This window comes from Oncorhynchus nerka, linkage group LG10 (assembly GCF_034236695.1).
Source record: "Oncorhynchus nerka isolate Pitt River linkage group LG10, Oner_Uvic_2.0, whole genome shotgun sequence".
In the NCBI taxonomy this organism is placed as follows: Eukaryota; Metazoa; Chordata; class Actinopteri; order Salmoniformes; family Salmonidae; genus Oncorhynchus; species Oncorhynchus nerka.
In genome coordinates, this window is record NC_088405.1 from 12,099,442 (window position 1) to 12,110,104 (window position 10,663).

General features: G+C 44.0%; 1 protein-coding gene across 1 annotated transcript in view; it reads right to left on the reverse strand.

Annotated features, from left to right (window-relative positions):
- Positions 1 to 10,663, reverse strand: part of xpo1b (exportin 1 (CRM1 homolog, yeast) b) — an 88,445-nt gene extending 77,782 nt beyond the window's left edge. The window contains exons 1-3 of the mRNA XM_065023015.1: positions 10,282 to 10,663; positions 8,247 to 8,378; positions 4,635 to 4,736 (exon numbers count right to left, since the gene is read on the reverse strand). Of these exons, the coding sequence (XP_064879087.1) occupies positions 4,635 to 4,736; positions 8,247 to 8,372 (228 nt within the window). The 5' untranslated portion in view covers positions 8,373 to 8,378; positions 10,282 to 10,663. The remainder of the gene's footprint in view (positions 1 to 4,634; positions 4,737 to 8,246; positions 8,379 to 10,281) is intronic.

The window sequence follows — 10,663 nt, forward strand, 5'->3', positions numbered from 1 at the left end:
CTCCCTCCTCCCTAATGACTGACTGACTTCAGTCTGTACCCCACTCCCTCTACCCTAATGACTGCAGTCTGTACCCCACTCCCTCCTCCCTAATGACTGCAGTCTGTACCCCACTCTACCCTAATGACTGACTGACTGCAGTCTGTACCCCACTCCCTCCTCCCTAATGACTTCAGTCTGTACCCCACTCCCTCTACCCTAATGACTGACTGACTGCAGTCTGTACCGCACTCCCTCCTCCCTAATGACTGACTGCAGTCTGTACCCCACTCCCTCCTCCCTAATGACTGACTGACTGCAGTCTGTACCCCACTCCCTCCTCCCTAATGAGTGCAGTCTGTACCCCACTCCCTTTACCCTAATGAATGCAGTCTGTACCCCACTCCCTCTACCCTAATGACTGACTGACTGCAGTCTGTACCCCACTCCCTCTACCCTTAATGACTGCAGTCTGTACCCCACTCCCTCTACCCTTAATGACTGAAGTCTGTACCCCACTCCCTCTACCCTAATGACTGCAGTCTGTACCCCACTCCCTCTACCCTTAATGACTGCAGCCTGTACCCCACTCCCTCCTCCCTAATGACTTCAGTCTGTACCCCACTCCCTCCTCCCTAATGACTTCAGTCTGTACCCCACTCCCTCCTCCCTAATGACTGACTGACTTCAGTCTGTACCCCACTTCCACCTCCCTAATGACTGACTGACTGCAGTCTGTACCCCACTCCCTCCTCCCTAATGACTGACTGACTGCAGTCTGTACCCCACTCCCTCCTCCCTAATGACTGCAGTCTGTACCCCCCTCCCTCATGACTGCAGTCTGTACCCCACTCCCTCTACCCTAATGACTTCAGTCTGTACCCCACTCCCTCCTCCCTAATGACTTCAGTCTGTACCCCACTCCCTCTACCCTAATGACTTCAGTCTGTACCCCACTCCCTCCTCCCTAATGACTGCAGTCTGTACCCCACTCCCTCCTCCCTAATGACTGCAGTCTGTACCCCCTCCCTCCTCCCTAATGACTGCAGTCTGTACCCCACTCCCTCTACCCTAATGACTTCAGTCTGTACCCCACTCCCTCCTCCCTAATGACTTCAGTCTGTACCCCACTCCCTCTACCCTAATGACTGCAGTCTGTACCCCACTCCCTCCTCCCTAATGACTGCAGTCTGTACCCCACTCCCTCCTCCCTAATGACTGACTGACTGCAGTCTGTACCCCACTCTCTCTACCCTAATGACTGACTGACTGCAGTCTGTACCCCACTCTCTCTACCCTAATGACTGACTGACTGCAGTCTGTACCCCACTCCCTCCTCCCTAATGACTGACTGACTTCAGTCTGTACCCCACTCCCTCCTCCCTAATGACTGACTGACTTCAGTCTGTACCCCACTGAAGCAGATGTAATAGAAAGTGCTGAACAGAACAGAGTCAAAGGGAATGAAAAGGGTAGACCTTGTGTCGGCCTGCCGTCAAAGCCTAGCCGTTTCAAGGTGCACAGGAAGACACACCCCTTTTCCTCCTATTACAACCAATCAACATAACGGAACATTAGGATTCATATCAATAGCAAATAGGAAGTAGTAACAACTTGAATTAATTCAATTCAATTTCTTTAGGAAAACAAAGTTATTTGAAAGTAGTTATCAATTACTAAAAAAAACAAATGTTCACAACAAGTGTTTTTGTCAATAAAATGATGCACTGTTGTTGTCTGTTATTTTGTCAATAAATGGAGAGAAAAAAGGTGAATGCAGAATTGAGACAAATCCAAGAGGTGTTTTACCTTTTCTGATTCCTTCTTTCCTGTCTTTTCCTCTAAAGACCTCATTTTGGGACAAGTAATGAATTTGAAACTATAACAAGACTGTTGGTAGATCAACTCAAGACATTAGTAATGGATGTCGGGGTTGAAGGGCAACAGGCAAGCAACAAAAAGCAAAAGGCAAACATTACCATCACTTTGAGGAAAACTTCAAATGACATTTCATTTTAAACACTTATAGAAAATACAGAGATCTATACAAGAGCCGCTTTGATGGTTAAACTAATACTGGACAGGAGAACCCTCCCTTTGCCCACCTTAATGTGTGTGTGTTTGTTTTGCCAAATAAACTAGAAAGTCCTACCTATCATTGGGTTGTTGATTTGGACGTGTGCGTAGGTTTTCAGTATGTAGAGCTATAAGCTGTATGCGAGTGCAAGGAAGGAATAGAGCTCACCGGCTTGTAGTACTAAAAAACAGAAATGAGTTAGCATTTTCTACTCTCTGCTTCATTGGCCCTTCCTATTGGGGAAATGAATGTTTTTGGGGGGGATATATAACAAAAAATAAGGTCTGGAGGTGACCACAGGCTTAGGAGAACTTATTTATGTTTTGTTCTATGAGATAATATCAGCCCGTTACCATGACCTTTAGGGACTATGAAGCCTTTATGTGCTCAAAATAAGTCTGTTGTCAACTGTCACAGAAATGGAATAACATGAGGTCGCAAAGATGTTCACGTCACTACTTAGCTAAACAAGGTAGTGATCTTTCTGCTTACCAGGCTGGTCTATTGTTTTGCTCTTCAGCGGGAGGGGGCTTGTTTTATCGTTTCCCCGAACGGTGTTGGAGACTTCGGGTAGCTCTTATAAGGTAAGCTAAGCATGGCATCTCCCCCCTCCTGTCTGCATACCCCTTTACAACTAACCAAACCATCTGGGGAGGCAAATATAACATAGTAACTTAGTGGTATCACAACTAAAACCTTCTCTGGCTGACAATATCCCAGAGCTGTGTTACACGGCTATTTAACAGCTAGTAGTGACGCTGCTCCTGCAGTGTATTTAACATGTTTACATGGTCAGCACAACGGTAGCTTAGTTTTGATTACATCAATTCTTTAAAAATTCACACAAAAATGTGTTTTAACTGATGAAGATTATCTCATAGAACAAAACATAAGTTATATTTTCAGCGTTTAGACAAAAAAAAAAACACTAATCTCCCCCAATGGCCCAACGAGCCCCGGGGGACTTATCCTCTGTTAGTGCCTACAAAAAGACGCCGCTACTACTGCTCACAATCATAGTGAGTACCATACTAAGGTATTCCACGTGTAGTGAGTACCATACTAAGGTATTTCACGTGTAGTGAGTACCATACTAAGGTATTTCACGTGTAGTGAGTACCATACTAAGGTATTTCACGTGTAGTGAGTACCATACTAAGGTATTTCACGTGTAGTGAGTACCATACTAAGGTATTTCACGTGTAGTGAGTACCATACTAAGGTATTTCACGTGTAGTGAGTACCATACTAAGGTATTTCACGTGTAGTGAGTACCATACTAAGGTATTTCACGTGTAGTGAGTACCATACTAAGGTATTTCACGTGTAGTGAGTACCATACTAAGGTATTTCACGTGTAGTGAGTACCATACTAAGGTATTTCACGTGTAGTGGGTACCATACTAAGGTATTTCACGTGTAGTGAGTACCATACTAAGGTATTTCACGTGTAGTGGGTACCATACTAAGGTATTTACGTGTAGTGAGTACCATACTAAGGTATTTCACGTGTAGTGAGTACCATACTAAGGTATTTACGTGTAGTGAGTACCATACTAAGGTATTCCACGTGTAGTGAGTACCATACTAAGGTATTTCACGTGTAGTGAGTACCATACTAAGGTATTTCACGTGTAGTGAGTACCATACTAAGGTATTTACGTGTAGTGGGTACCATACTAAGGTATTTACGTGTAGTGGGTACCATACTAAGGTATTCCACTATGGAGATGCCTAGTTTGACTCAAGCTGACGGTGAATGGGGGTGGTAGGGGGTCTCTAAGGAGGAGAAACAGAGTAAACCTACATCAGTGTTACAACTCCCAAATCTAGCAACACCAAAGACAGACCAAAACAACCAACCATCCCTCCAGAAATATTCTATCAACATTCTATCAAATCAGATCATTTGTGACATAAGGAGAACGACAGGGCTCGGCAGACAGAACTAGACGATAACCTACCATTGGGCTCGGCAGACAGAACTAGACGATAACCTACCATTGGGCTCGGCAGACAGAACTAGACGATAACCTACCATTGGGCTCGGCAGACAGAACTAGACGATAACCTACCATTGGGCTCGGCAGACAGAACTACACGATAACCTACCATTGGGCTCGGCAGACAGAACTACACGATAACCTACCATTGGACTCGGCAGACAGAACTAGACGATAACCTACCATTGGGCTCGGCAAACAGGACTAAACGATAACCTACGTTTGAGTGTGTGTGTGTTTTAGTTTGATCCATCGAACCCTGTTTAAAGTTGTTGTTCTATGTAAGGGCGCTGCTGTTGATGCCATATGCTCCTCAAGGGGAAAAGGGCCTAAGTAACAACACTGTATCTGACATTTAGCAGACGTTTTCATCCAGATCCACTTTGAGTCATGTGTGCGTACATGTTTACATACACGTGACGTGGGGAAATGGAACCCACTATCCTGGCGTTTGCAAGCGTAGTGCTCTACCGACTGAGTGACAAGTGAGTCGTAACTACCAGCACCTAACTTCCTCACAGCTGAAGTGCTGCGACCCTCCACCAACGGGTGCTCCCTGCGGGGTTTTGACTTACTTTGGTGTTCATGCTCTGGGAGAACTCCAGTATGGTGTCCACTCTGGTCCAAGCATCCGGGTGCTCTTTCAGCTGGGTCAGAACCTCCTGAGCCAGCCTTTGCTGCAATGCAGGAACAGGAATAGATGAAATACCATTTTGAAACATAGGCACACACTCTTTCACTCTCTCACACACACACACACACACACACAGCCTAAAATGAACACCCGCCACCTGCCAAATGCGGGTAGATATTGGCATTGGCGAGTAAGATGTCCATTTCAAACCTAATCAAATCTTATTGGTCACATACACAGGGTTAACAGATGTTAATGGTCACATACACATGATTAGCAGATGTTATTGGTCACATACACAGGGTTAACAGATGTTATTGGTCACATACACATGATTAGCAGATGTTATTGCGAGTGCAGTGAAATGCTTGTGCTTCTAGTTCCGACTGTGCAGTAATAACCAACAAGTAATCTAACAATTCCACAACAACTACCTAATACACACAAATCTAAAGGGATGGAATAAGAATATATACATTACCATTCAAAAGTTTGGGGTCACTTAGAAATGTCCTTGTTTTGAAAGAAAAGCACATTTTTTTTGTCCATTAAAATAATATCAAATTGATCAGAAATACAGTCTAGACATTGTTAATGTTGTAAATGACTATTGTAGCTGGAAATGGCTGACTTTTAATGGAATATCTACATAGGCGTACAGAGGCCCATTATCAGCAACCATCACTCCTGTGTTCCAATGGCACGTTGTGTTAGCTAATCCAAGTTTATCATTTTAAAAGGCTAATTGATCATTAGAAAACCCTTTTGCAATTATGTTAGCACAGCTGAAAACTGTTGTTCGGATTAAAGAAGCAATAAAACTGGTCTTCTTTAGACTAGTTGGGTATCTGGAGCATCAGCATTTGTGGGTTCGATTACAGGCTCAAAATGGCCAGAAACAAAGACCTTTCTTCTGAAACTTGTCAGTTGATTCTTGTTCTGAGAAATGAAGGCTCTTCCACCGGAGAAATTGCCAAGAAACTGAAGATCTCGTGCAACGCTGTGTACTACTCCCTTCACAGAACAGAGCAAACTGGCTCTAACCAGAATAGAAAGAGGAGTGGGAGGCCCCGGTGCACAACTGAGCAAGAGGACAAGTACATTAGAGTGTCTAGTTTGAGAAACAGACGCCTCACAAGTCCTCAACTGGCAGCTTCATTAAATAGTATCCGCAAAACACCAGTCTCAACGTCAACAGTGAAAAGGTGACTCCGGGATGCTGACCTTCTAGGCAGAGTTGCAAAGACAAAGCCATATCTCAGACTGGCCAATAAAAAGAAAAGATTAAGATGGGCAAACACAGGCACTGGACAGAGCAACTCTTGCCTAGAAGGGCAGCTAGCATAATTGCAAAAGGGTTTTCTAATGATCAATTAGCCTTTTAAAATGATAAACTTGGATTAGCTAACACAACGTGCCATTGGAACACAGGAGTGATGGTTGCTGATAATGGGCCTCTGTACGCCTATGTAGATATTCCATTAAAAACCAGCCGTTTCCAGCTACAATAGTCTTTTCCAAATTAACCATGTCTACACTGTATTTCTGATCAATTTGATGTTATTTTAATGGACAAAAAAAAGTGCTTTTCTTTCAAAAACAAGGACATTTCTAAGTGACCCCAAACTTTTGAATGGAGATATACATATAAACGTTGGCATATTGGTAAAAAAAAAATGAAATAAATAAGAACTATACCACATTACTTCTTACTAGTAATACATGTATTGTTTTAGACACATTATAAAGCATTCTCATCCATTTCTGCCATTTTTAACAGAAAAATATATTTTGTCTGGTAAAAAATGTGAGTGACTGGTACACCAAAACGTGAATGGCCGGTACACCAAAACGTGAATGGCCGGTACACCAAAACGTGAGTGACCGGTACACCAAAACGTGAGTGACCGGTACACCACAACGTGAGTGACCGGTACACCAAAACGTGAGTGACCGGTACACCAAAACGTGAGTGACCGGTACACCAAAACGTGAGTGACCGGTACACCAAAACGTGAGTGACCGGTACACCAAAACGTGAGTGACCGGTACACCACAACGTGAGTGACCGGTACACCACAACGTGAGTGACCGGTACACCACAACGTGAGTGACCGGTACACCACAACGTGAGTGACCGGTACACCAAAACGTGAATGGCCGGTACACCAAAACGTGAGTGACCGGTACACCACAACGTGAGTGACCGGTACACCAAAACGTGAGTGACCGGTACACCAAAACGTGAGTGACCGGTACACCAAAACGTGAGTGACCGGTACACCAAAACGTGAGTGACTGGTACACCAAAACGTGAGTGACTGGTACATTTTATGCCCTGCACACACACACACTCAACATTTAAAAAGGCAGATGCATTTCAACTTAAACCCTTCAACCAATGACAAAGTGTGATAGAAAAGCTGTCCCTGTTAATACATCACAATTTCAGACATTATTTTCTGCAATAGTAACTTGTATCTCTCCCTGTTCTTCTACCTGTCCCCCAAAAAACTATAAGTAAAACTGAGCAAGGCACCTGGGCAAGCAACCATCATAGCAAAATTACAAATCCCGCAAAACTCCATTAACTTTGTGGTTACTTGACAACTTACAGTTACATTTGAGTCATTTAGCAGACACTCTTATCCAGAGAGACTTACAGTTAGTGAGTCATTTAGCAGACACTCTTATCCAGAGTGACTTACAGTTAGTGAGTCATTTAGCAGACACTCTTATCCAGAGTGACTTACAGTTAGTGAGTCATTTAGCAGACACTCTTATCCAGAGTGACTTACAGTTAGTGCATTCATCTGAAGATAGCTAGGTGGGACAACCACAGATCTCAGTCAGAGTAAGTGCATTCATCTGAAGATAGCTAGGTGGGGACAACCACACATCTCAGTCATAGTCAGTACATTCATCTTCAGATAGCTAGGTGGGACAACCACACATCTCAGTCATAGTCAGTACATTCATCTGAAGATAGCTAGGTGGGGACAACCACACATCTCAGTCATAGTCAGTACATTCATCTGAAGATAGGGGGGTCAGTAGTAGTAAGGGGGAAAGTCAGTGGTAGTAAGGGGGTCAGTGGTAGTAAGGGGGTCAGTGGTAGTAAGGGGGAAGTCAGTGGTAGTAAGGGGGAAGTCAGTGGTAGTAAGGGGGTCAGTGGTAGTAAGGGGGTCAGTGGTAGTAAGGGGGGTCAGTGGTAGTAAGGGGGAAAGTCAGTGGTAGTAAGGGGGAAGTCAGTGGTAGTAAGGGGGTCAGTGGTAGTAGGGGGGGTCAGTGGTAGTAAGGGGGAAGTCAGTGGTAGTAAGGGGGGTCAGTGGTAGTAAGGGGGAAGTCAGTGGTAGTAATGGGGGAGTCAGTGGTAGTGAGGGGGAGTCAGTGGTAGTAAGGGGGAGTCAGTGGTAGTAAGGGGGAGTCAGTGGTAGTAAGGGGGGTCAGTGGTAGTAAGGGGGGTCAGTGGTAGTAAGGGGGAAAGCCAGTGGTAGTAAGGGGGGTCAGTGGTAGTAAGGGGGGGGAAAGGTCAAGGGTCAGTACTACTTACCTGTGTTCCGATCCCATGGTACAGACAGTTGACCACGTTGTCCAACAGGTTGATGTCTAGTTTCTGGCTGAAGTCTAGCAGCTGCTGCGCTGCTTGGTCTGCTAACACTGTCATAACTGCTGGCATGGAGCTCTGCAAGGATGGACAGCAAGGAGGGGGTTAGACTGTGTGTGTGTGTGTGTGTGTGTGTGTGTTATGACTGACAGAGGCAGAGAAAATATTCAACAGCAACAGACAGAGAGTCATGTGAATGAATGGAGCATTCCAACCAGCTAACCACCTCTCCTAACCCCCTTCCCTGCTCCCCAGTCAGTTACACACACACAGAACGCTGGTGGCTCCTTAAATTGGGGAGGATGGCTCAAAGTGATGGCAGCAAAGGAATAAATGTAAAGATATGGAACTCATCAAACACGCGGTTTCCATGCGTTTGATACCATTCCCATTCCAGACATTAGTATGAGCTGTCCTCCTCACAGCAACCTCCTGTGACACACCCCTCCTCATCATCTCCACCAGTAACAGTTGTATTTGTTGTATTCTGACAGTTGTATTTTGACAATTCATTAAAAGCTTTTTCTGATATCGTTTAATAAACAAACATGTGTGACATAGTGAAAATATCACATTATCATGCCACCTCCAGAACACAATCGAACCACGTGCCACAGGACGTCACTTTGTTTACATCTGCACCTGCCAGGAGTGGCTATTTTGAAGTTCAAACACACCTTAACATTTTACAGTAAACACTGACGAATGTAGAAGAATACTGAAATAAGCTGCTTTATCGTCTTATATCCGATGCGATCCTTCAGTTTTTCTCGCTTAACACAACCACCAACTTCGTGTAGTTAACGTTAGGTAGTATTGGGTGCGTTCCAGGTCTATATAATGCCACGTTCAAAACAACTGGGTGCATGGAAAAATACAAAGTCAAATCATGACATCATTGATCTTCGGGTGGGAAAGTCGGAGCTCTAGAAAGAGGCCCGACTTCCCGAGTTTGATGACCATTCAAATCGATTTTTCCCAGTCAGAGATCGTTTTTTTTCCGACAACTGAAGTCGGGACGTCGGAGATGTACTAGTTCCCAGTAGATTTGAACGCGGCAATAAAACATGCCCTAAGCAGTCCACGTGACATTTATCCATTACCTGCAACACTTCGTAAACGACAACAAGTTAGCGAAACTGGATACAGGTAAGGCTAGTTTACAAGTTCGTTTCAATTGGGGGAAAATTCAACGATCTCAATTCGATTAAAAAAATGTAAAATAGTAAATACACATAGCACCACCAGCGCATTGCCCTGGCTAAATTCTGATTCGATACCAAGCTATTGATAGGACTGTCGTTGATAAGACAAAAGGAAGTCTATGCCTCCAGAGAAAACGTGTGGTCCTCCATAGCAGGCTATCATCACCCTGACTCCCAGACACACGCCTCCCCTACCCCTCCCACTCCACGCTTATCAAAGGGAAGGCTTGCGTCCTTTACTACCCAGACAGTTAGCTGTACAGCAAGTAATACACGTCTAACAAAATAGCTTATTTTTTTAAACAAGTTTGAAAAGTAGCTATGACCCTAATGCATCGTAATGTTTTTATGCCTTACTAAAATAACAACTAACTTTGCCGTCCAAACACGGCGCATCACTGGTAAAGTTAGCACAATTAACGTTAAGAAAACTAGCAACAAAATGCATCCGCTCACACCACGGACGCTGTTTCTGAGGAAGGACTGGATGAATGAATTCATTATTTTTTTGTTTTGTCGTCCCCCCGGTCCTCAGCATTGCTTGCTATCATCACCACACCACTCACACCCAACCTTAGCGGACTTTCTCACACACCAGCATCCCTTGTAAAGTGCATCACACAGCAACGTTACCACTTACTTACCTAACTAGTAGTTACACTTTATTACTGGATGCTCTCTGGATTTTACATTCCAAAAGTGAAATTAAAGTCTAAAATATATATATATTTTACCCCCCCAAGTCAAATGCTACTTTGCACCCCTGAGTTACCTACCAAAAGTCCAAGCCTCTGACTGAAAGATTGGCTTTTTTCCCCACAGGGAAGCTTGCTAAAAGGTTATATACAATATCGTTGTTGTTTAGTCAGAAATAGACTAGCTAACGTTACTGTTATCTCTGACACGTTAGCTGGCTCCAATTCCAGAAGGTGTATATTGATGGCTAGTTAATAAGGATCACAGATGTGGATTCCGCAACTATTATCACGGTACGCTCAATAATATACTCCGATTCATTTTACGAAATAAAAATAAACCTTGATTTACAATTTAATTCTTTAACTATAATGTTTTTTTGTTTGTTGCAGCGGGGCGGTTTGAGAGATTGTATTCCTGCGCCTCTTCTCCTCGTTGAAGCAACTAACTCACATAACCGGT